Source organism: Adiantum capillus-veneris, chromosome 12 (assembly GCF_014529385.1).
Source record: "Adiantum capillus-veneris isolate H3 chromosome 12, ASM1452938v2, whole genome shotgun sequence".
Taxonomy (NCBI): Eukaryota; Viridiplantae; Streptophyta; class Polypodiopsida; order Polypodiales; family Pteridaceae; genus Adiantum; species Adiantum capillus-veneris.
In genome coordinates this window covers 123,822,562-123,849,614 of record NC_140942.1, presented here as the reverse complement: position 1 = coordinate 123,849,614, position 27,053 = coordinate 123,822,562, and the positions used below count along the sequence as shown (strand labels likewise).

Genomic DNA, 27,053 nt, shown 5'->3' with positions numbered 1-27,053 from the left:
TAGGAGAATGATTGAACTATATTGATGTTTGTAGCAGTAATGGTACGTGCCTGGAAGGTTTACAATACAATGTTATTATTGTCAGTGGAGTTATAAGTTTTGTGGTGAAGACTAAAATTATACTTCCTATTTCATTTGTGAAAATGTTGTCCTTATGCATTTGCAAATGAGAGACAAGTCCACATTTGCAAATATGTGCACAAGTCAAGCACTATGTCGACTACTTTTGCAGGAGGGCCATTTCTTGTTGGATTTTATTTCTCCTCGTCTCTCTCTCTCTCTCTCTCTCTCTCTCTCTCTCTCTCTCTCTCTCTCTCTCTCTCTCACTCACACACACACACACACACACACACACACACACACACACAATTCTTATGTTCTTGTTGAATATTTTGTAGGCATCACTAGTGGCCCCACAAAGATGGCGATCTTGACAATCCCCAACTCCTCCCAAGAGGAAAAGATCATCCTGTAGTCCTTCTCCTTGTCACTCCAAAAGGGAAAGAGGAAACAAAGGAAGAAAAAGGCAAGAAAGATGTCACCCTCTTCTCCTTCTTCTTCTTCACCTTCCTCCTTTTCCAACAAAAGCAACGGTTATTCTCCTAGAGAATACAAGAGGAGAGGACATTGCAAATCCTACCCTGCTTGGAAAAGGTCCCACAAGCTTAAGAAGTTCAAAGAGGGAGGAAAGAGTATCTCTTTTCTCACCTATGATGGCACCTTTGGTGCTACTTGACAAAGTATTAGCCTTCATCCAGCAATTTGATATGGCCTTTGGAGACGAGGGCTTCATTGAATCCTCCAAGTTATGTCATGTAGCTATGCACTTTCAGAAATCTGCTCGTCAATGGTGGGCTAGCCTTCATGGCAATGGCGAGTCTCTAAAGACATGGGAAAGTCTTAGAGTTTCCATCATGAAGCAATTCCTTGCAAGCAACGTGAAAGATAAAGTGCTCACCGCAAATGGTGGAGTTTGAAGTTAATTTCCAACGAGTCTATCCACAAATATGTAGACAAGTTTTAGGATTTACATCTCAAAGCTACAGTCTTTCAAAAGATAGACTTTGTTGAGCAAAAAAAATAATTTGTGCGGGATTAACTGAAGAAATGGCCAAGTACAAAGTCATCCACCACACTATGGTTGCGTCTCGTATCAATTTCTAACAAGGGGCTAAAAGGAATGTCAAGCCCATGGAAACAAAGATCACAATGAGGCAAAGGGGAAGAACAATGCTCAAAGTTCTTCCCAAGGCAATTCCAACAACAAAACAACAACAACAAGACCAAGGAAAAAGAAGTTTACAAGGGTAAAAACAAACTCTCTCCTGGAGAGCTAGAGGCTTTTCACAAAGATCACAAATGCTTTAACATGGCTATTGTTCTTGCCCCAAAAGAAATACCCGCAATGAGACTCCTAGAGCTTCCACGGTTGAAGCTCCAAAAGAGAATGCTCATCGCAAAGGATCATCCCTTTCATATGCTTGTGGGAAGGTGAGGGAGTTGTCTTCATCCTATTTGATCCTAGACCTAGATCCTGGACCTACTCACAACTTCATATCAACGGAGTTGGCCACAAAGATGGGCATACAAGCTTTCAAGATGGGAGATATTGTAACTACCAATGGGGCTTTCAAGGGATATCAAGCATCCATTACTCCCTTGATTGGGAAGTTGAGGCTTCATGTCCACAGCTACATCAACAAAGAATAATTTTTCATCTCTCCTCTCCAACATGAAGATGTTATCCTAGGAGCACCATGGTTCAACCCCATGGCTGCCAACATGAAGTTCCCTGAAAGGAGAATCTACTTCATCTACATGGAAAAGAGCATGTATATAGATACTAATGAGTTCGGTTTTACTATACCATTTGTAAATTCACCTGACTTTGATAAGGCTCTCAAAAGTTTTTCCCTTCTTACATGTTAGACAGATTGAGATCGGGTCTTTTGGAGTGGACCATCAGCTTTGGGTCCTGCCCAACAAAGCCTTCTTAGAACCTATTTTGAGTGAAACTTGGGTTTACCTTGCCAACCTCCCTGCATCTGCAGTCGAGGACCGCAGACTCAAGATCTTAAAAGGTGGGCAATTTCTTGACAAAGGAGAACTTATTAAAGCACCCTTCAACCTCAATATCATTGACCATTCTAAGTGCCCTTCTAATACTGGCCTTTATATCCATACGAAAGGGAGCATGGAGTTTGCTAAAAGTAACCTGGACTTCTATACAGAATCCATTTGGAATGTTTTTCAACCCTATGTTAAATGTGCTTGCAGATTTCTTGACCCTAAAGCCTCTTGCAAATTCAGTATCATGTGCTTTGATCATGCCATTTGGTTTATTCTCATCCATTTGGACCTACTCTTCTCAGAAAAACCAGTTGATTTTCACCTCTCCCTTATTTGCTCTTGGTTGGGCGGCCAAGCTAAACAGATTGTAATTGCTCAGATTGCCTTCAACATCTTTCGTGGATTAATTTTGGACATCTTGAGGGAATTGAAATTTGATGAACCTAGAATCTACCTAACCACTTATGCTAACTACAAAGGTGTAAAAATTATAACTAGCTTACTCGAACCTTGTATTGAGGAGGATGACTCTCTTGCTTTGAAAAGACCTAATTCTCTCACTACCCCTAACTCTTTTAATTATTTTTTAACACCTAGATCTTCCTCCAATCGAGGAAAATCTCATAGCTTCACTAGGGGTAGAGACAAAAACTCTCCCATCAGGAATTTTCTTGAAATGTAACCCTTGGTGGAATTGCAGGTTACTACGAGCCCTTGTGGATGAAGGATTCTCAACAAAGTAGCTTCACTAGGGGTAGAGGCAGAAACTCTCCCATCAAGAATTTTCTTGAAATGTAACCCTTGGTGGAATTGCAGGTTACTACGAGCCCTTGTGGACGAAGGATTCTCAACAAAGTAGCTTTATCTACGTACACTGTCTTGTCCATAAGGTACTTCTCGATTGGATACAACCTAAAACTCTTTTTTGTGAGTGATTTGACCTTCTTTTTGGCAATCATAAACTGCTCGATAATGTTCTCATTGGTTGGTCGAATCAACAACCCGTAAAAAACTTGGTTTACAGTAATGATTTTCTTCAGCTTAAATATGTTCCCAAATGTACATGCAATCAATTTACCACCTATTGCAAAGACTTTGATACATGCGGTTTTCATGTTTGTACTTGTGATCTTAATATCATTGACAATATCAAAATTCGGAAAATCTTGGCCAATGGGCTCAATCACATACCTAACTTTCCTAAAACCCTTACCTGGCTCTATCAGCTTTACTAGCTGTTCAACTGACCTTGTCAGTTCTCTCCAACTGGAGAAGACAAACCTACTAGACTTAACTAAAGTTATGGAGGAATGCTTCTTTCGGAAAATATCAAATATCCCTAGAAAATGGTTATCTACTGATAACTCCTGGTTATCCCTAGAAAATATCAAATATCCCTAGAAAATGGTTATCTACTGATAACTCCTGGTTAACACCGGAACTTGCTCTTGATTTTCAAAAGATATCTAATAATTGGTTCATAGTCGGTGGTTCATAGTCGGGCTGGAAAAAAACCCTAATTGTCCCACTCTTATTTGCAAAAAACTTGCTTGGATTGCTGCCCGTCATCGGGTTTCTGGGCATGAATTCATTAGAACTAACTCTTCCATTTAGACTGTCACCAATAACATCTCAAGATGCTTGGAGAATTTAGGCTATATTGTATAGGACACAAAATTGCCAATACTTTTTCTCACCTATAAGATACATAAACACAAATTCAGATGGATATCTGGCACTTCTAGTAGTATCTTTACTAATATCACCAAATATATCATTGTTTGCCTTGAAGATGGCTATACTAATTAGTATCTTCACTGTCATTTTAAATGTTATACCACTAGTTGTTGTTGTACTATATCATTTAGAAATAGAATGTTGTATGGTTGTGGTATATCCCTAAAAAACAAGTAAATGTTAGCCCAAAAAAAAAAACCAAAACAAGAACACCATTACCTTGATCAATAATGATGATGATAATTATGTACAAAATATTATTATATGGACAAATCATAATCAATTTTTCCTCCTTACCATAGCATAGCCAAAATGAAAACCATTTGAAGACCATATCTTGTTACCATGGTTATTGTATTAGCTATGAATTTGGTCATGGTTGTGGTTGTCAAACTTTAAGGATGATTATACATGTTATTCTAATTTTGGGTGTGATTATGGTTTCCATATAAACTAATCATACCCATAAGGATTGTTGAAACAGAAACAATAAGCCAACCATACCCATAAGGATTGCTAAAACAATAACCAAAATTAGAATAACATGTATAATCATAACCAAAATACGGCACCCACAATCATGACCATACTCATAGCTGATACAATAACCATAAGAGAACCATGCCCATAAGGATTGTTGAAACAACAAACATAATCCAACCATAACCATAAACATAACTAAAATGTTAGCTTAAGCCAACCATAACCATAAGGATAGCCAAAAGGATAACCATGAGCCTTGTAATCATTGGAAAACTACAACAATAACCATAACCATAATCATTCAACAACCACAACCATAGTGACTACCATAACCAAATGAAACCAAGAGGCAACTATCATAACCATGCGATTACCATAACAATACCAATTAGAAACCATTACCATAAACATAGCCACAACCATAGTTGAAATGCTAACCATAACCATAACCATAACTAAAACTAGATTGTTAACCATAACCATAACTAAGAGTCGATATTGACAACCATGAGAAAAACCATAAATTAATCCATAAAAAAAATTCAACAATAACCATAATTATAATCATTCAACAACCACAACCATAGTTACTACCGTAACCAAACCAAACCAAGAGACAATTACCATAACCAAGTGAATACCATAACAATACCAATTAAAAACCATTACCATAAACATAGCCAAACCAACAATCAAAACCATACTTGATATGATAACCATAACCATAGTTGAAACGAGATCGATAGCCATAGCCATAACTAAGAGTTGATATTGACAACCATGAGAAAAACCATAAATAAATCCATCAAAAACCATGTTGATAACCTTGGACACAATGATATAGATATAAACATGTATAAATAGTAACAAAATACAATCATAGAACAACATATAGTCTACAAAATGTGTGGCAACTCATGAATGGAGGCTTGTGCAATTAAATGACCATAACTACAATTAAACCCATGTTCAACTAAACAAAGATGAAGAATAAGAAGTGCAATAAGATCTTCACTTAGTTAACGGAGTGTCTCCTAGTCGAATAGTCTCTTCCTCTTGCTCCTTCAACTCCAAAAGGTCAACCAAGTTGTGCTTGTATCCGCATTTCTCTACCTTCATGACAATAATGTCATGATGCTTTGCATCCATGAAGCGAACTTGAGAGAAGTTCTTTATGAGATAGATTTCACCTTGATTAGAGTTTGGTTGATATGTATTCCAAATTTGGAGTTGTCCAAGTTCTTATTTGATCAATTGAAATTGGCAATGATTTGGTCAAAATGAATGCTAAATGTGGTGCCTATACTATAGCTTTTGGAATCCTTTTGTGAAATTTGCACCATCGATGCTAGTGTGCTAATCATTGCACCCCTTATGGGAAATCAATAATGTGAAAAGGAGGATGTTTGGAAGATTTTGTTAGGGAGAATATGTGGAGCTACTATGTTGCACCCTCAAAGGCCCACATGGGATGATGGAAGGAAAAGAAGTAGTGCATATATATCCAAGGGGGTATTCCCCATTGGTTTCCTTACCCAAGGATAGTGCATTTGGGAGTGAAGCTATGAAATCTTAAGATCCACAAGAGTATTTATAAAACCTCCTATCCTACATTTTTTGATGTATATAAAGACCTCTCATGTACCACTTTTATGAATAAAAGGACCCCTTATGTACCAAAATTTTCACTTTTTCAATTGAAAACACCCTTGCGTATGTATATTTTTGTAAGTTAATAAGAGAATTCAACCCCTTCTGTTGAACACCTGCAATCGTACACATTTTTGAGTGAACCCCCCAAGTATAGAGAAGTATCTAAAGCTATTATACATGTTGAATTGACATGAAAAGGTGAAATATAAGTTGATGGACCTCTGGATATTTCAATGCCATGCATGAGCCAGTTGCATGTCCCTCCTCTATGTCTCTTCTCACATCTCTCTCTCTCTCTCTCTCTCTCTCTCTCTCTCTCTCTCTCTCTCTCTCTCTCTCTCTCTCTCTCTCTCTCTCACAACATGCTAATCTTAACTTATCATGCCATGGAGAAGAGTCACTTTGTTGAATCCTTCCTCTTCATGGTACTCTAATGTTCTTATCAGAGATTACTAGCAGTCGATGTGTGAAACCTCATTCCATGGAGCATGCAAATTTTTCTCACAATTTGATATGCCTTGTAGATGGTCAAATCTAGTGAGGAACATGCTCTCCATGGTTGATAACTACCGTTCATGAGAAGCCTTTTACTGATGGAACCAAGTTTGATGTTATCCGCAAGGTATTACCAAATTTCTTTGGGTAGATGCCACTTGAGTTCCGTGTGTGTTGAGTGCATGGTTCAGCCAAGAAGACGCATTATTGTCCTCATGGTGGCAAGGAAATAAGGTGCATTGAACCCATGCCACTTAAGGAAAAGTGGAGAAAAGCACCGCCATGGTAGCTCATGTGTGAGAAGTGTGAATCTCCGGCCACGAAAGCTACTCACATAAAGTGATTGATGTCGGCACCCAAGATTGATACCACGACAACAATAGAGGCATCGAAGGACATTTTTTTGGCCCCATTGTGTTCACAATTAATGTTTTTGTTCACATAGATGCGATTTTGCAAACTTCTACACAACTAACAACATTATTCACGTGAAGGATTGTGAAAAATCCTATTTTTAATACCCTAGCACTTAATAATCATCCCCCGAGCCTAGAAATGTGCACGATCTACTTGGCGTCTTCCCTTGCAAGCTTGTAGAAGTCAATAGAGCAATTGTCTCTTCTACGGTAGGCTACCCACTCCACCTACTCCCCTTGGAGCAGGGCTGCAAAACTGGTTGCCAACCAATTGAGTGCATGTGAACTAGCTCCATGTCAGTCGAGGCCTTTTTTTCCAACAAGGTAGAGAAAATTATATTAACAGAAGGAAGAAGACAAAGTTACATTTGACACCACCGCGAGGCGGAATTGAACCCAAAAACGTGGGAGACTCTCGCAACCAGATACCCAACCCACCAAACATCTAGGTTCCCATATACAAAAGATCCAATATAGAAAGTTTATCATATCAAGCAGCTTTTCCATGGATTCCCTACTTTGGACACGGCAGCATAGGCCTCTTGTATAGCTTCCTTGTTGGCAGCTATCATGTTGTGGACTTCTTTATGCTTCCTTTTGTTGATTGTGAGTTCAGTTCCTCTTCAGACAAGGATAGATAGACTTTTTCCGCATCCTGTGCAATCCTATTGCACATGCCTATACACCTGCAAATTAAAATCCACAAAAAGTGAACTCAAGCGGGGATCTTGGTAAGCACCATCAAACACATAGCTGTTTCTTAGTTTTTAGATTATCCACAAGAACTCAACCTGCGTTTGGTTTGAGTAACATGAGAGTATTCCAATAGAATCACCCAATAGCATTTGTCTCCAAGAGATTGGGGTCTTAAGGACTAACCTGAGAAGAGAGAGAATAACTATTGACTGGGGACATGTCATGAAAAGGTGGTAGAGGGATTCAAGCCTCTTCTGCATCTAGGACAAACTCCTGAAGTTACTCTTGCTTTTAAACTTTTCCCCCCGTCCAGATGGCTTCATGAAGGGTAAGCCAAAGTAAAATAGATTTTCTAGGTTGAATTTCATTATCGCAAATTTTCATAAACTTGAAATTCCATTGTCTTCTATCAAGGCTTAGGTTCCATCTTTTGTTCAATGTGATATGAAGAGGTGGGCTTATGTTCCTCACCACTCTCGAGGGATATGTGTTTGAAACGTGAGCTGAGAAGGCACGGGGCCTCTGGCTGTGAGAGGTGCGAGAGAAAGAACAATAGACACTGACAGCTCTGGCAATCACCGTAATCATCAATTAATCGAGTAAATCTTTAGGTACAACTTAATCGATAGCCAAGGTGGGCTGTTAACAGCACCATCACTTGGATTAACCGATAACTAGGAGTTTAAGCTTCCTATACAAGATTAAGCGGACCGTTAGCGGCTCCCAGACTTATCAGGATGATTAATCAATTTTAAGTTGATGGCGGTGATAGTTTTCCCCTATGTCGCTTTTCCTGCATCAATTGCCCTCAAGAAAACTCTCTCCTCTATTGTGGTCAAGAGCTCTCAAAACTCTCGTTCGATTGTCGTTATTCTCCTCTTCAATTTCTGACAAGAGCTTTGCAAAAAAGCTCTCTAACCTCCCTATGACTTTGTGTCCCCTTGTTGGAAAGAATTCAAACTCTCTCCGTCTATGTCTCTAATTTCTTCTGCCACAATTGCCAACAATAAGCTCCACTCTTCTCCTCTGAATGTCTTGCTTTGATTGCCCTTGGTGCTTCCTTGTCTTTATTAGTCGAGAGATAAAGATCTCCTAGATCCCTCCTCCCCTTAAACTTGCTTATCAAGCCTTTGTGTCCTTCAACCTTCTTCTTGCCTCGTGGCTTGCAAGCCTCCTGTGTAGCGCTTAGTTGACGCCCTCACCTACTACTCATGCCCTTGGTAGCTTCTCCTCCCACACGAGGCTCCTTTTTCTTCTCTTCCCTGCTTTCCGACTCCTCTCTCCCCTTTTCTCAAGCTTATGTGCGAGAGCAAGAGAGAGAGCCTCTCCTTGCTTTCATGCTTAACTCCGAGAGCGAGAGCGAGAGAGAGATTACATGCCAGTATTTTCCCTCCTGCCTCCTTGTCAAATACTCTTTCTCCTCTCTTAGATTCCTCCTTGATGTCAAGAGCGAGGTCGAGAGCAAGAGAGAGGGATCCTCCTCCTTGAGGTCGAGAGCGAGAGATGGTGAGCCCCTTCTTCCTCTTCTCAAGCTCTCTCCGCTTTCCTTTTATGCCTCTCCTAAAAAGATTGGAGGCCCTTCCTACTATAGCTGGTCGTCCTCCTCTCAAAAATAGCCCCTTCCCCTCCTAAGCAATGACGGCATTGTCGTTGCTAGGCGTGGGAAACGGGGTGGTGACGTGGCATGGTCGGGGTTCAGACCACCGCCAATCGCGCCGCCAATGGTGTCAACTGGAGCACCATCGCTAGCTGGTCAAAATTTGTCTCTTGCATAAGCACCGTCGAGCAGCGCACGGCCCTACACGAGCTTTCCCCTCCTCAATACTCTGCGTTGCACGCTGCCCGCCATGTTTCTCCCTTTTACTCCTTTTTTTCACACTATAATCCCCTTTCCCTTATTGCGCGGGCGGCCACCCCTTTTGCTTTGGGTTGGGCGGCCATTGATCCTTGGGCGGCCTTGTAGTGCACCCCATTTGGCATACATATTCACCCGAGCATTGCCTCGCACAACACCTTTCGCCAATAGCCTCTATCGAACAATCTCATTAGGAATTCTCTCACCCTGTTGGGTAAATCCTGCAATCAACACACTCTAGGAGATGACATTTCGGACAAAGAGCTCATCAAAAACTTTTTATGCTTTAGTAAATAACCACCTCATTTGACATGAATATCGGCCAAAGCATTAGGCTCCGCGCGGCATGCACACTGACTAAGCATTGACTCGCACGGCATTTACTTGCAGCAATATCATCTTAAATTTTGTTGCCCATTTCAATTGCTCGAATACGGTGCCACTTGCCTTCATGATGCAAGTATAAGTGATTACATTTGAGGAATGGCCTTCACTTCTCATTCGGTTAAGAACACCAGCATGGCTTGGAACGACGAGCAACAGATTGGCTCAAAATCATCTGCTAACATGCAGTCGACAACTGGCACACACTTTAACTTGTTACATCTTTTTGACCCGGGTTCCGATTGATGCACAGTCACTTCTTGCTAACCCCATATACTGAGTACTACCCTCTCGAATCATGTCAAGCTCCAAAAAACACCAGATGGCACACCGACCGAGGCGATCAACCTGGCATAGAACTGGCCCTCGAGGAAATTTAATATGGCGATAACTTGGTAACCATAACTCCGATTGCTGATCTAAAAAGATCGTTGCGCTCCACAATGAGCACTTCAGGCCTATGCATTCACTTCATCTCTGATCCCTCAACTTCAGTTGCCCAATACAGTACGGATCTGCATCAACTTAAACTTCAAACTGCCGTAACTTCTTCACCGTAGCTAATCGATGAGCCGTAAAGACAAGCTGGTAGAGCACTTTAAGCATTGCAATTCAAGACCATAATCTCCCATCTATGATAACTTCAAGCATACTCCTTTTTTAACATCATTAAGGCATATATTGGCCCTTTTAAGCTGCATCTGGCATACATTATTCATAAAACTAGCTTGTTAGCAAGCCCTCAACACTGATCATTCATCAACTAAGCTTCAATTAACCTCGATGCATCTTCCTGGTATCTTTCTTAGCATGGGAGCGGAGCTGCACAACACCACTATCTGAGGATGGTGAAGCTTAAAGACCCCTTTCCAACCAAATGTGCCTAGCTGGACCGTGTCTGGCTGGGATAATTTCCAATTGTGCTCAGAGGGGAACATTTCTATTCTACTAGTTATGAGAGTGATTTCCCATGGTTGGAGAGGGAACTGTAATAGCAATTCATTCCCTATTTTCCACTTGTGCTGCTTGGCATCCCACAAGTCACCCTAGGTGGACACTCCCTTCTTATGACAATGGAGAGCTATCCTACTCTGACAATCCGTGATTGGTAAGAGGGCCAGAGGCCACCAAATTGAGTCAAACTACGTGATCAAAGTCGACTTGTTCGAGGTCCAGAATACTGTCAAGTTCTCCTGTGAGCGATTCCAAGCTCCCCACATAGAGATAAGTAGATCTGACCCCCTGGCCTTAATGTGACACAATCCAAAGAAGAGAGTCACCCATGTTAAATTTTTCCAGCCATTGGAGGGATGCCCATTCTTGGTTGGGATCTTCCAATGCCCACATGATAAGTTTAACTGCTATTTTGTCAGCCCAAGAGTTTATGTTTTTCACCCCCATACCTCCTTTAGCCACCGATAGACAACAAACTTCTCAGTAAACTTTGGAGGCTAACCTTTTGAATGGATTTCCCGCCCAAAGGAAATTTCTGCAGTACTTTTTGATGATACCCAGATGTGAGTTGAGAGGCCTTCAGCAGCTATAGAAGAAGAGCACATAGGAGGTGAGGAAATGGTTAATTAACACCACCCTACCAGCCAGTGAGGCTTGAAATCCTTTCCATTGTTCGAGCTTGGCGATAAATCTTTCCAGCACCAAATCCCATCTTTGTTTAAGTGAGACTTTTAATCCAAAGGGAATGCCCAGTAGTTTGAAGACTTCCCCATCTTGGAGAATCTTACATCCTTGCTGGAGTAGCTAGTCAAGAAGAGGGGAGAGGGAGGCTCTGATACCTGTCTTACTATGGTTGACCCTTGATCCTAAAGCTGTACAGAGGATTTCCATGACTCTCCAAAATGCTTGTAGAGAATTGGCTTCATTGCATAATAAAGCATTTGTATCATCTGCAAATTGAGAAGGGCATTGCTGATTATCACTGTTAGGGAGGGGAATACCTTTGATGACCCCTTCTGCCATCCTTCCTTTGACAAGGCCGTTCAATCCATCTGCAGTGATTGCAAATAGAAGAGGAGCTAGGGGGGACCTTGTCTAATAGACATCTTAAGCTCGCAAAAATCAGAAAGGGTCCCATTTAGGGCGACCCTCACCCTTGCATGGCCAAACAAAGTGGTTACAAACTAGATCAATCCTGGTCATAGTCCTGGTCAGTCTTGGTCCAAGGCCCATTTTCTCCAAATTGAGAAGGATGAAGGACCATTCGAGGCCGTCACATGCTTTATCAAAGTCTGTCTTGACAAAAACATAGTGAATTCCAATATCTTTAGCATGTTCAATACCTTCCCACAGGGCAATGACCGCCTTGATGATCCTTCTCCCTTTGATAAAACCTCTCTATTTGCACAAATACATTTCATTAGAATAGGAGTGATCCAGAGAGCAACCACTTTGACAAAAAATGTGTAACAAGTGGTGAGCATAGCAAGTGGTCTCCAATTAGCAAGGTCTTCCCTGACACCTTTCTTATGAAGCAGTTTTATGATGCCTGTATTAATGGAGTAAGGGAGAGCCAGGTACGTGACAACCTCTTCCCACACCTTTCTTATGCAGCAGTTTTATGATGCCTGTATTAATGGAGTAAGGGAGAGCCAGGTACGTGACAACCTCTTCCCATACCTTAAGGAGAAAGGGGACTGTAATTTCTTTGAACGTTTGAAAAAATTCTACAAGCAGGTTCTTTGGGCCGAGGAGCCAGCAACATAAACCGAGACAATAGTGCAAATTATCAGAGATGAAATATTGACAGCAATCCATTTCTCCCTTGAAAGGGCAGACAGGTTAGGAGAGAGCCAGTTAGCAGGGATGCCTACTGTGGTTCCCCGTGATCCTCTTTGATGGGAGGAGGAGAACCACTTTAGAGATGACGAGATTTCCCGAAGTTGTTAGGAGAGATCCTACCCAGAGACCTTTATTTCCTGCAATGAAATAATATCTACCGGATTGGCCATGACCCAAGACTTGATCTTGCAAGATTTAGATGGGTCGTTGAGACCCTTAACGCTTATCTTTTTTGGCTTCACCTATCGCGACTTGTTAACTTTCTACTCAGCTTGTTTGTGTGCCCGTTTGTTGTCCTTCGGAATCTCCATTGGCGCTGGCGGGGGAGAGGGAATGATATTTTCTTTGTTAGCAGGGTCCACTAAGGAAAGGTTAAATTCAAGTCAATGAGGGTGTCCTCATCCATCTTGTTTACCTAAGATCTAACTCCTAGATTCTTTTGCATCTGATTTGAGACCTCAAATTCTTGGAACTCACTCTCATCAAAACAAGTTAGTGGGGCGAGAGCTGAAAATCTGTTTGGCTGCCAGGTTTTTCCTTTATCACGGGGTTTTTCCTTGTTCTTCGGATTCTGTGACACATTTTTTCCTCTAGAGTGAGACATCGTGGTGAACTTGTTTGAATTTGCATCCTGATCTTGGTCTTTTTTCCCTATCGGATCGGGGTGAGGGGCAGGGGGGGACTTGATCGGACAAGTTTTTACATAGTGAGATTTATCCCCGCAGTGAAAACAAGCATTAGGGAGATAAGTAATCTCATGCTCAAATAACTCCTCATCATCTGTGTAGATGTCTATAGGTGTGGGGAGGTCAACTAAAATATCCATTTCTATTAGGACCTACTGCGGATGCCATGACGGTACATAGTTGGTCTTCTGTCTTCCCTCGAGAACTTTTTGCGAAGGTGCCCCTATTTTTGCTAAATGTGCATGGTAGTGCATATGTACATTTGGGAATTTCACCATACTGGCCAGTGCTGATTGTTCAGGATTGAAATGTTTATGCCAACGAAACAGACTAAGGGGGGATGACCTAGCTAATGACCCACTGGCCATGACTGAGCACATAACTCGGGGGGTTCACTATGTGTAAAACTACCATATCATGTGTGTTCAAGACATGTTTGTAAAACCCCTTATCCGTGAATTGTTTTAGGAATATAATGTACCATTTTCTTTTAAAACGTGTAAGTTTTTCTCAAATTCGAAAAAATAGTAGCCTTCTGTGTATATATTTCTGTAAGTTTCAAGAGCTTTAAATGCCCTTCTGTTGAATTCATGTGATATGTTACATTTTTCTTAGGTGGCCTCCCCAAGCCACATAAAAACCCATTTCTGCATGCTTAAACACAAATAGATAGTGCCCCTTAGGAAGAGCTTGGATAGTTTTCATTCCCGCAGATAGGGGACCCCATTGTGTCCAGATCCAATTCCTAAGAATGCCTCTAGGAGGTCTTGGCCTAACTAACAAACCTATTAAGGCTCTCTCCTCAAGGTCCTTCTATTCCTTTCGAATCTGAGAAGCAGGTAAGGTTACGTAGGGCTTATCTTGCTGACTTGACGAAGCGACTCCTTAAGAAACACCAGGGCCTTCTCACCCGAGAAGCTCTTTGGGCAGTGGATTCTGCTTGTTGTGGGGGCATTGTCGATGAGTAGTTGCTTGGGGATGGAGTGGCACTAAGGGGGCTCCATCTCCGACAGCTGAAACCGAAGCTCTGAGTTTCTATGCAAGCCCTTGTGGTAGAGCCGATAACACCTCTTGGAATAGTGACGCCTTGAACTAAATGTTTGCTTGGGATGTGTTAGCCATGACTAGACTGCAATGGGGAAGCGTATTAGCTGGATGCTACGCGTTTGGAGAGGACATAGAGAGTTGATGGGTGAGGAAGTGACATGATAAGGAAGACAAGGGCGTAACCTACCTAAACGGTTACGCCTTGTTAAGTCTGCTTGTTAACTAACCCTACTTACGCCATAGCTAACCCTACTCTTAGCGCAAGAAAGCTAGGGCTACTCTCCTCCTTTTGAAGTAGCTACATAACTTGCTTCCGCCGACTTGCCTACTAATAAGGGTAGTTGGCCAGGCTTTAATCCGCGCCTGGTAAAAAGTCAAAAAGTAAGGGTAAAATGTGTGCCAAATTGATCACACACCGTTGGATTAGACCATTACAACCGCGGGGATGAAATGCGGGAGATGACCGTTTAAAGCAAAGTGATTCGAATAAAAAGAGGGGGAGCTCTCAAACTTACCTTCTGCTCAGAAGCTCTAGCCAGCAGGTACGTAGAGGTGCAGCAGCCGCCATAGCCACCCTCCTCAAGCTTCTGTGGCTGCCTCACGTCATCCTTTGCGGTAAGAGTCGATCCTTTGTTCCTCTTTCAAAGGATGTGCATCTCTCACTTTACAGAGGGAACGCTGTGTCTTATTTTGCAGCGCTCGCTTATTCTTTCAGCTTCCATGCTCACGTTCGCGTCTCTCTTGCAGAAATTTGTAAAATTCTGCAAAGGATACTAGAAATCTGTAGAGGTCGTTGCAAGAATTCAGTGACAATGTACGAAACACGGGTGAGTGATCGTTGATAGCCATTGATTCCGGCAAATGTGGGATATGCTTCTGAAATTTCTCCTTCTTTGAGCTTCAAGCAATGAACCAATGGCATAGACGCTGTGCCAAACAATGTTAACTGCATCATGACATCTCTTCGCGTGGTGATTCGTTCACTTTCATGACCCGTTCTGCTTGCGCTGTTTTGCAGCACCAAACTGCACTGCTACAGCAGGATGAAAACATGAAGCGGGAGGAGATGAAGGCAGCCGTCAAGGGTATGCATGCCACTCCCTTTAGCTTTCAATTGTGATGTGAGTCGGTGCATTTCTTCTAGGTAATGCAGTAAATTACTCCAAATGCAGGCATGGGCCTTGCCAAAATACAGGGGCAGGCAGCCCCTGTGAACAATCGCAGGGCTCTTGGAGACATAGGTAACCTCGTTGGCGCAGCTGCTACAGAAGGGCTTACAGAGTATGCTTCTGAACAAGTGTGGGGCATTTTGAAGCTTTTGCAGAGCCTTTTTTCTTGGCAAGCTAATCATCTCGCTTAAACATGTAGGCTTCAGAACATGGAAAAGAAAGCTCCTTTGCCTGTAATAGACAGGCCAGTTACCAGGTGCATTTGATGTCTTTATTGTTACTGTTTGAATGGATCTTGCTACTAGATCTCGAGAGTGGTCTTATCTGCTGAACTTCAGGGGGTATGGAGCGCGTTTGGCTGAAACTTTCCTCTCTGGAAAGGAGGAATGCAAAGCGATGGAGGAAGCTTTAGCTGCCATGAGTCAAATGAAAATGTCAGAACGGCAAGAAGATTCTGGAGAAGTCAATGCTCCTCCTGGTTTTCCACCTCGTAATAAAGAGAATGGCAGGGCTAAGCGTGTTGCTGCTCCTGGCAAGGAGAGGAAAGGGCGGACGCTTACTGCCACATTGACTGCAAGAAGTGAGGTCAGTTTAAAGTATGTGTGTTTTTTCTAATCCACACTCATTGATTAGAAGTCCTTAGATAATCAAAGAGAATACTGCTCCTGGATGTTTGATCCACCATGTTATTTATGTGTAGGCCACCTGTGGAAGCTTCAAAACAGAGGTGGCTGAAGATCCAGTGGCGAATATTGACGCCGATGATGTAGGCAATCAACTTGCAGTGGTAGATTACATTGACGACATCTATAGTTTCTATCGCAGGACTGAGGTACAGAAGTGGATTGTTTAACAGCAAGCACACATTTCTTTGGATTGTTGCCAAATTGAGGTGTTGTTGTCTCTTGTGACAGAAGCAGAGTTGCGTGCCGCCTAATTACATGTCTCAGCAGGTCCATATCAATGAAAAGATGAGAGCAGTCCTTATTGACTGGCTCATTGAGGTGCTTGTCAACATTACAGCTATATTTCTTGTTGAAGGGTAGGCTTAAATGTGGGTGTAGACTGATAAGAGAATTGCAAGCTTTCTGTCTCATGCATGGCTTGGGCCTTTGTTTAGGTTCACTACAAGTACAAGTTGATGCCTGAGACCCTTTTTCTCACCACAAATTTGATTGATCAGTACCTGGCACTCAAATCAGTAGAAAGGAAATGTTTGCAGCTTGTGGGAATGACAGCCATGCTCATTGCATCCAAGTACGAGGAAATATGGGCACCTGAGGTGAGTTCAGCAGCTCTTTGAGAATCCTGTGATAGTGATACGTAAAACTACAATTGTATTGGTTTGATGGATGGACACTTCCAGATAAAAGATCTGATTCTCATCTCGGATAGTGCATACTCAAGGCAGCAAATTCTAGATATGGTATGGCAATTACATGTCGCAAAGTAAAGACTCTGTTTACTTAGAATGACATCTCTGATTTCTTACCATGTCAGGAGAAGGTGATGCTGAATGTGTTAAGATTTAATCTTTGCATTCCAACTCCCTACATGTTTCTGGTCAGATTTCTGAAAGCAGCAGGTGCAGATAGACAGGTAAAAACAACAAGCAATGTCCCCCCCCCCCCCCCGCCCCCAAAAAAAAAGAAAAAAGAAAAAGAAAAAGCCCCATTATCTCTCTCTGGATTATACATAGATTAATTCATTCAGTTTGGTTTCTGCAGATGAGCTTGTTGGCATTCTACTTTGTTGAGCTATGTCTGGTGGACTATGCTATGCTAGGGTTTCTGCCCTCAATGTTAGCTGCATCAGCAGTCTACCTTGCAAGACATACTCTTAAGTCTGGGCAAGATGCACGTTGGAATGCAACCCTCAGGTGGCACTCAGGCTACAAGGAAGCACAACTGATGTAAGGACTCACTTGTGTGTTTTATTCATTCATTTGGTGACGTAAATGTGGCAATTCTAAATATGCAAAATTGTGCAATGCAGAGAGTGTGCAAGTCTGATAGTTGATCTGCATAAAAAGGCTGGAGAGGGCAATGTGACAGTGGTTCATCGGAAGTATGCCCAAACAAAATTCTTTTCAGTAGCCCTGCTCAATCCCCCTACATTTGTAGTATCCCCCAAATGAGGACGACTTCTATGGTTTGGGATAAAGCTGGACCACAGACAGGAGGATGAGAATAGTACTAGGATCAGGACCTATGATCCTGGATTCCCCATACAGCTTACCATCCATAGTAAACAAGGCTTTGAGTTTGTATGATTTTACTTTTGTGCATTTATTTGCACACAGGAGGATGGCTCATCCTTCATACAGAAATTAGATATCCAGGAAAGAGTCTCTACTCTACTGCTGGGTCTCCTCCCACATTGACGAAAGGGAAAAAGATCTTTGAGTTTGTGTGTGTGTGTGTGTGGCCCTTTTCTGTACATAGAAAACTCTTATGAAATATTGAGATTCTTTGATTTCTTAGTTAATTTTGGAGCTAATGATCGCTTCATTTGCATATGAAAATTCTTTTCTTCGTAGAAAACATAAATGTCTGATTGCCTCGTGAATAGTGTTTGGCATGGGGGTTTACTGTCTATCTGGAAATTGGTCATTGGATGTTCTCTAGTCCTCATCTAGTTTAGAAAAGTTGGTCATTACAAGTATTATTTCTTGCTAAGAGTGTTTGGCAAATGGAGTTGTGTGTATGCTAGATATTTGAACATAGTGTGCATGTACCCATTACATCCCATTTTCTAGAGGAGGATCTTGCCTCGTGAATAGTGTTTGGCATGGGGTTACTCTTTATTTGGAAATTGGTCATTGGATGTTCTCTAGTCCTCATCTAGTTTAGAAAAGTTGGTCATTACAAGTACTATTTCTTGTTAAGAGTGTCTGATTGCCTCGTGAATAGTGTTTGGCATGACGTTATTGTCTATTTGGAAATTGGTCATTGGATGTTGTCTAGTCCTCATCTAGTTTAGAAAAGTTGGTCATTACAAGTACTATTTCTTGCTAAGAGTGTTTGGCAAATGGAGTTGTGTGTATTCTAGATATTTGAACAGTGTGCATGTATCCATTTTCTAGAGGAGGATCTTGTTGTTATACATGGATGGAGCTTCAACCTCGTCTCCCGGTCCGCAAACCTTACTTCATCTTCCATGGGGATGGAGTGGGTGGCATCTATGGTGTGATGGATGAGCTTCTACCTCCTTTCACGATCTACAAACCTTAGCATTATCTTCCATGGGCATCGATGGTGGGGTGAATGAGCACCAATGCTCTCGGGCAAACTATTCTTGGGAAAAGGTAATCTAGGTCCTTAAGCCCTCCTTCTACCTAGGTGTTATAAAAGATTGCCCACATGGTGTCATGCTATGCGGCGCGAGGATTTGAAGGTCGCTCTCGTCTGCCTTTTATGTAGAAAAAGTAGTGCTATTGTGCAGGTAAAAGTTGACAACTGATTGGCTACATAGTGGTATACCTAGGCATGAGTCAAGATGCCACAACAATGTTGCCTTGTAGCTTGTGCAGTGTGAATTGCAAACCGCCAAGCAATTTATTGATTGGTCCACATATCCTCTGCATACTACATAGAGTGAACTGAAAGAAGCATGTGCCCTAACGATGTCCCATGCACATGGGTGTTGTTTGACTTGTGAACATATCACAAGGTGGCTTGAGAGGATTCCTAGGTCAAATAGGGTAACTCAAGTAATTCAAGCATCAGTAGCCAAAAGAATTGGAAAATGTGGGGATCGGGGACCTCGTGTGGTGAGTGCAAGAGGGGGAAGGAGATGCAGACACAGTAGAGTTTGGTTAATGGAGTAGAAAGTAAGTTCAAGCCAACTCTCACTTTCTCTTCCTATACGTATTAGAGAGAAAATATAGTAAGGGGTGGTTCCCATGGCCAACTAACTGGCCTACACCCCAACAACCTCCCACGTGATGGTCAGGGTGGCCAATTGTGACTTCATATAGTTAGTCTATCAAAGTCGATGGAGCATCGTCAGGCTTCATCCTACACTGAGGCTAGGCTCTTCGTGAGAGTATTTGCGGGGTTGTCGTCAATGTGAACCTTGACAAGCTTAATGCGCTTGCCAACCTATATCTTGTATGACATGGTATGTGACCTCTATGAGTTTCGACTTTAAGTAAAACATCGGACTCTTTGCCAAAGCTATGGCACTCTGACTATTACAATGCAGAACTGGAACCTCGTGAATGCCCAAAGCTCCCACTAGACAAGCTAACCATATGGCTTCCTTATTGGCGTCAGATGTAGCAACATACTCTGCCTAAATGGTAGTTGAAGACGTGCAGTATTGGAGACACGATCCTCAAGAGGTCGTCGCTCCAGCAAACATGAACACATAGCCAGATGTGGATCTTCTATTATCCACACAACCTGTATAACCCGCATACGTGTAGCCCACAATATGGCTTCCTTGTTGGCGTCAGATGCAGCAACATATTGTGCCTCATAGGTAGATGAAGAAGTGCAGTCTTGGAGACACGATCTCCAAGAGATAGCGGCTCCAGCAAACATGAGCACATAGCTAGATGTGGACCTTCTATTATCCACACAACCTGCATAATCCGCATTCGTAACCCACAATAGATGCATCGTTGTTTCGAAAGCGTTGTTTCTATTATCTCAGGATTTCCTTCACTGCTTCCCAATGCTTCTTGCGAGGGTTTGACATGTACCTACTAACCACTCCCATTGATGTGGCTACCGTAGCATACATAAAATTGTCAACTATTGAACAATATGTCACTTTTGCCATTTCCTCTTTCTCGGCATCTGTCTTGGGAGAATCTTCCTTGCTAAGTTTTAAGTATGCTTGTATTGGGTACTCAATGACTCCCCCCCTCCACCCCCGCCCCCCCACTCCGCATACTAAACTGTTGCAAGACCTTGTGGATGTACTTTTCTCGAGACGATTCAAGAATTCCACGTTGCTCGTCCCTCTTGACGTGCGTACCAAAAAAGTGAAAGATCAATCCGTGTACTTACTTGTGTTAGATTAGGCCTCAAGCAAGGTTCAAGGCAGTGGTACCAGAACTTTGACAAATTCATGCAAGAGGATTATTGCTTATACACAAGAAAGTTGAACGATGGTTCTTTAATCATCTTGATCTTGTGTGTAGATGATATGCTCATCGCAGGGAAATCAATTGATGAGATCATTCACTTGAAAGAGATCATGTACTTAGTTTTCCATGAAAGACGTATAATCAATCCGTTCCATGAAAGATCAATCCGTGTAATCTAACACAAATAAGTAGTCAAAACGCTGAAGTGTTTTCATTCCCTTCTAGCTAATATGCCCTAGCTGGCTATGCCACAACTCAATAGACGACAGCTCGACAACATAAATAGAGTGTTCGTCGACACTCAGTACAAACATACAGTACATGGATCCATTTTTATGACCTTTCATCATGACAAGGTTGTTCTTGCATCCATAGACCACTCATAGAATCTCTTTTCAAGTGTGCCTTATCGTATACTCCCATCTTGGGTACAACTAGAGTTTGCATGTAAAATCCTCACAACACTCAATCTTCTTGTTTTGGAGTGCACATATCCATCTCATTGATACTTTTCCTTAGCACTTTCCTACTTTCTTTCAATACATTGACAACTATATGTTAAATGGTCTAAATTTATCACGTTTGCTTTGGTTAATTTCTAATTTTCATGTATCAAACGATCTTTCTCTAATGACACTTCTAAGGGTGATAAAGCTGCTTGCTACAAGTTGAATGATTAGCAAATTCATCTTTCATAATCAAAATTTGAATTTCTACAAATGATCTTACTATCCTAAAGTGGACCACAAAAGCAATAAAAATGACAATGCTTAAGCTTCAAGAGCTTTTTAGAAATTTACATTAAATAGGAACTAGGGGTTTTGATAGATTTTTTGGGAAAAAATGAGTTCGGAAGAGCATTTTATTGCTTAAGAAACATACTTGACCGAATAAGGGCATATTGACAAGAGAATTCTAGGACATTCATGCTAAGAGATAGAGAAGGAGAGACCTTGATCTTTTGCAAGCTGCACGCATGCACGCACGCGCACGCACGCACGCACGCACGCACGCACACACACACACACACACACACACACACACACACACACACACACACACACACACACACACACACACACACACACAAATTTCTCAAAACCACTACAATTTCTCTGCTCCGAAGGCCTTCATGAAGATATCTACAACTTGTGCATCCATCATCACGTACTCAAGGTTGATGTTGCTTTCCAAGACCCTCTCTCTGATGAAGTGGTAATGCACCTCAATATGCCTTGTCCTCACATGAAACATTGGGTCCTTAGCTAACTGTATGCTGCTAAGGTTGTCATGATAGATGACAACCGGACTTTCTACATGTACTCCTACATCTTGAAGTAGTAATGGCAACCATGCTACCTTACATGCCGCCATGGCAGCACCCCTGTACTCTACCTTTGTACTCGATAAAGTGATTGTAGGCTGCTTCTTGCTACTCCATGTGAAAGTAACACTCCCAAATGAAAACATGAATCTGTTGGTAGATCTACGATCATATGTGCTACCACCCCAATCCGCATGTGTGTAACCATAGAGCTACAACTCAACATCAACCCTATGAAAGAGTGCATGATCCAAAGTAACCCTCACAAAGTGCAATGTGCACCTCACTACATCCAAGTGTGGATTCCTAAGAGACTACATAAACCGACTCACCAATTGAATTGTGTAACAAACCAAGTCTAGTTATGAGATAACTAATAGACCAAACCACAATCTTCATGTACATGGTTGCGTTCTCAAGTATTCACCTATATCATTCCCAACTTCAAATTTTGATACAAGGGCATTCCAATCGGCTTACAATCAGTCATACCATACATTGTCAACATGTTCAAAGCATATTGCCTTTGTGATATCCATACACCCTCTTATTTGCGAATAATCTCTGAAATTCTTGTATAAGTAGATCTCTACTTCAACCACATTATCACCACCAACAATCAGGTCATCCACATAGATGTAAATAATCACAATTCGTGCATCATTCTTTAGCACATACAAAGAGTGATGTGCATCAAACATTTAAAAGCCCAAAGAAATGAGCAATGCCACAATCCTCTCATACCAAGCTCTACGTACTTGCCTTAGCGTATATAATGATTTCTTTGACCTCCATACATGGTCACATAGATGCATATTCACATAACCCTACGGCTACATCGTATACACAACGTCCTCCAAGTCTCCATTCAAGAAAGCATTCTTTACATCCATCTATTCCAACACCCATCCTAAACCTACAACCATTGCAATAAACACACAAACAATAGCCATCTTGGCTATAGGACTGAATGTCTCCTCGTAATCAATGTTGGGTAGAGGCCCATGGCCACTCGACTTTGACTAACCCTAACCCCATTGACCCCTTTACTAACCCTTCTTCCCCATTAGGGGAAGTTTGAGGCCTCAAATTTGCTCTGTGAGAAATGGTAGAGAGAGAAAACACATTTTATTTTTGAAAAAATGAACAAGGAATTTTAAAACCCAAATTTGGGTGGGAGGGGGGGGGGGGGGGGGGACTTTATATTTTTACTAGGTGCACAATGTCACTTTTTGGGGGCCCCACATGTAGTGTTGTTTTCAAATCTCTTGTGAATGTCTCCCTTCCCAAGAATTCTCCTTTCCAACGCACCTCTTTTGTCTTTTGGTCCATTTTTCAAATTTCCCTCTGCTCATTCTGTCCTTTCTCTATACCATTCTCTGCTCCATATCCAACTCATCATCTTCCCCATATCATCTCCATGAATCCTACTAAAAGAGGTATCTCTCATCTGCATGTCAAGTTGGAAGATGAATATTCCCCTCTTCAAAAAAGAAATAGGCTTGTGAAACTCCTCCTTCTGCCATAGAAGCATTGAGATTAGAACAAAAGAAGCACATTGACCTATGGACAGATGGTAGATTGTATCCCATAGACCCTATCACCAAATGCACAACACCATTTTTAAAATGTTCTTCATTGATGATATTTTTAGGAGATGGTATGAAAGGGCTATTAGGCTATACACAAAACCTTGCAATAGAGAGGGACATTCTTGAGCTACAAAACCATATGCTACTATAGTCAAAGGATTCTCTTAATAATTAGCTTCAAGAAAGCAAGGAGAAGGTAAAGAACCTCCAATAATTGTTGAATAGAGTTAAAAGAAAGAGGACAGAGCTTGGGCTTATACAAAGAGAAAGGAAGTTTAAGAGTATAGAGAGTCTCAAGCGAGGAGTGATAACTTCCAATTCACTTGACAAACACTTTCAGGTCAAATGACAAGCACTTTTGAACCACTTGACAAGCACTTTAGGACCACTTGTAAAGGACTCTAGGACCACTTGCAAAGCATTTTAGGACCACTTGCAAAGTACTCTAAAACCACATGCAAAGCACTTTAATACCACTTGCAAAGCGCTCTAGGACGACTTGCAAAGCACTTTAAGACCACTTGTCAAGCACTTTTAATCTTAAGACAAGCACTTTAAGACCACTTTGACAAGTATTCACAGACCACTTGACAGGTAGTTTAAGATCAACACAAGAACTTTTCAAAACCACATTCATTTACTTTTGTATGTATTAAAGGGAGTATTGGCAATTAGCTACATAGTGACTAGAAGCTTGGTGTCATGGAAATTAGCTACACAAGGAGTGTAGGGGCTACAGACGGGGTCCTCTGTAGTTATCTTTAGTAAAATGGGAGCTTGAATATTTCTCCTTTTGCCAACATTGTCCCCAAAAATAGTGCAATTCCACCATTGAAAAGACTCACCTCTGGCATCAAAAGGGTACTCTTTGACCATTTTTTCTCTGTCAACACTTTCTACCCACTACATCACAAACTCGGCCACATATTCCTTTAGAAATTATTTACCATTGCCCCTCATTTTGCCTTTCTAGTTCACAAAGAATTACATAACATGTAGGATCATTAAATTACATTTTATATGAGGAGTCATGTGAGGGCCATGCCACGGACCACTGGTTGTACCATCTCCAAATGGATACACCATGATTCCCGACATCCCTTCCGCTTGAGACCGACACCAAGACATGACTCCTCCTGCTCTTCGATGCCAACTCAAGGAAGTGATAACATTCACGTTTTTATCATTTGGATCCCTTAGCCCCGAAGCACCTTTGCTTAGCCGTCCAACTTTCCAATCAAAGTTATCAGATTAAATTCAAACTCAACCTTCTAGGGTCAACTAGTGGGAGTTCTCTGATTCACCCTTGGTTCAAGGTCACTGACACTTTTTTTTTTGGTTATGACCAAGCACAACTGTCATCAGTGCATTTCCCAAAGATGAGTGTATTTACAATCTACATGAATCCCTCGTTCCCAAGTTTGATCTCCACTCTGTAGATCGAAACCCCTTTGCTCGCCCTTGATTTAACTTAATATACAACATAAAATTGGGTTCAACTTTTTGGCCAACAAATTAAGCCTCTGGAATCCATCCTCCCACTGAACCGTTTGGTACATGCACCTTTCCAAGGTAGTACTATGATACTAGGAAACCATTATTCCAAACATGTCAAAACAATAATACATTTAAAGCATTTGAAAGCACCATGTAAAATGTTGCATACCCTTGCAAGTGTTCATTTATCATGTAATTCCTACCTTTTTCATTCTTATAATATCTTACTTCCTTTTTCTTTTAGTGCTAGTAAAGTTATCTAGTTATCTTTCAAGTAGTCACATAAAATTCTCTAGGCATATCCCTTTCATCGTCCAAGGATTTGGGTATCCCATCTCCCGCCATGTGTGGAGGCAACGCCTTTACACAATTTCCATTTCTTATTTATGAATCAAAATTTTCAGAAGTCTTGGGTAACCTTGTTACCAAATCTATAATGATGCACTCCCACTTCATTGCAAGTATATCTAATGGTCGTAGCTTCCTAGGAATCTCAACTCTTTCAACTTTCACCTTATGGCATATTAAACACTTCTTAACATACTCTAGGGTATCCTTTTGCATCTTAGGCCAGTAGAAATTTTGTTTAAGAGAAGCAATTTTTTTTGTAATAACTTGGGTGAGCTGCAAGGAAGTTTCATGAGACTCCTTTAGGATTTGCATCCTTCAGCATGTAGGTATGCACAATCAGTATTTGAAGAATAAGAGTCCATCTTGAATAGAGTAGTCTTCCAAATATATTTTGTGAACTTGAGCTTGGATTTCTTGAATCAATGGACCAAATTGCTCATAAGTCTAGAGGGGTTTTTGAACTTCCTCTGGTAGGGTTGAATGGACTAGCGAGATGTAACATTTAATGATATAGTAACTTGTGTATAGAGGAAAATAACATTGACATAGTGAGCATTTCATTAAGAATAGATTCATAATGAGCATAGCAAGAGTGCTTGGATGGAGAGAGCAGCAAAAGCATAACACCTAGTTAGATAGGCATGAACAATACTTCAAAAAGAGAGAGAAATTAAGCTATTGACAACAGTTGAGGACCGGATTTACATGGAGCCGGTGGTCCCTCCTCCAAAAGGCTTTGTATTATAGGTTTCCCCCTTCAAGGGATACATATTACAATACAATACTTTGTGTTCCTTCAATAACTTGCTGGTGCAATGAAGATGGAAGCTTCAAGCACTAAGCTTACACTTGACAACACAACATCAATTCCCTCACAATCTCAGAACCAAGACCTCACACACCTTTCGAAGATGGTGAGAGCTAGCGGTGTATGAGAGTAGATTGAGAGGAAGAAGCAGTATTCTTACGAGAAAGAAGTATGTCTCCTCATATAATCACTCATAATATCTTAGCATAGCTTAGTAATTAGCATGGTAGAGGAGATGAGCATGCATTGGAGCTTGGCTCTTGGTTGGATTTGCATCACAAAGCCAAGAGTTGTTGGTGTAGGTCTCCCTTCTCACAAGCTTGGAGTAGATGATGTGCTTTCCATTAAAGCTTGGGAAGGAGATAGTCTTCTTTACTTCACACATGAGATTGTGTGAGTATGTGTGTGATAATGCCTTGCAAAAATCAGCCCCCTCTCTCTCTCTTGGTCGACACCTCTTGCTATTTGCTCATGCTGGCATCCTATTGGTCCCTGCAAAGCTTAGCCAATGACAATTAAGAAGCATAAGTGATAGCCTTGTGTTAGCAGCAAGCTACCTCAGATACCATTTTTCGGAGCTCTCATTGTAAAAATGTTTATTATTTTGATGAATCGGGAATAATATATTGTAACTCCTATTTTCCGGATAAACTTTGTAATTGATGAGCCGGGGCTACAAGCGTTCAGATTGTATCAACCTGTCTTTACCTATCTTTAGTTAGAGCTCCTAGATTATTAGTTTTGACCACCAAAAACCTTGGCTAAGGTATAAAAGCCAATTTTTGTAAGTTATTATGAAGTTTTTGGATAATGAAATATACAACGTGAGCTAATGGCGCTCACTTCTCTCCTTCTCGCGCTTCCTACTCCCTCCCCGGTTGTCACATTGCAGTCGC

At 41.4% G+C, this 27,053-nt stretch overlaps 1 protein-coding gene across 3 annotated transcripts; it reads left to right on the top strand.

The window, feature by feature from the left end:
• The first annotated feature begins 14,785 nt into the window (after positions 1-14,785).
• Positions 14,786-17,986, top strand: LOC147446458 (G2/mitotic-specific cyclin S13-7-like). Of its 3 annotated transcripts, none has more exons than XM_086526238.1 (13): positions 14,786-14,933; positions 15,066-15,145; positions 15,337-15,403; positions 15,491-15,599; positions 15,687-15,743; positions 15,826-16,072; positions 16,188-16,319; positions 16,402-16,491; positions 16,608-16,769; positions 16,854-16,913; positions 16,988-17,086; positions 17,215-17,399; positions 17,483-17,986. In XM_086526238.1, exons 2-13 carry the CDS (start codon positions 15,131-15,133, stop codon positions 17,622-17,624), a joined length of 1,365 nt encoding a protein of 454 aa, XP_086382364.1. In that variant the 5' UTR covers positions 14,786-14,933; positions 15,066-15,130; the 3' UTR covers positions 17,625-17,986. The 3 variants fall into 3 exon arrangements, with proteins under 3 accessions (XP_086382364.1, XP_086382367.1, XP_086382365.1); XM_086526239.1 differs by having other exon boundaries at positions 14,808-14,933; positions 15,015-15,145; XM_086526241.1 differs by lacking the exon at positions 17,483-17,986 and having other exon boundaries at positions 17,215-17,403.
• Positions 17,987-27,053: the final 9,067 nt, after the last annotated feature.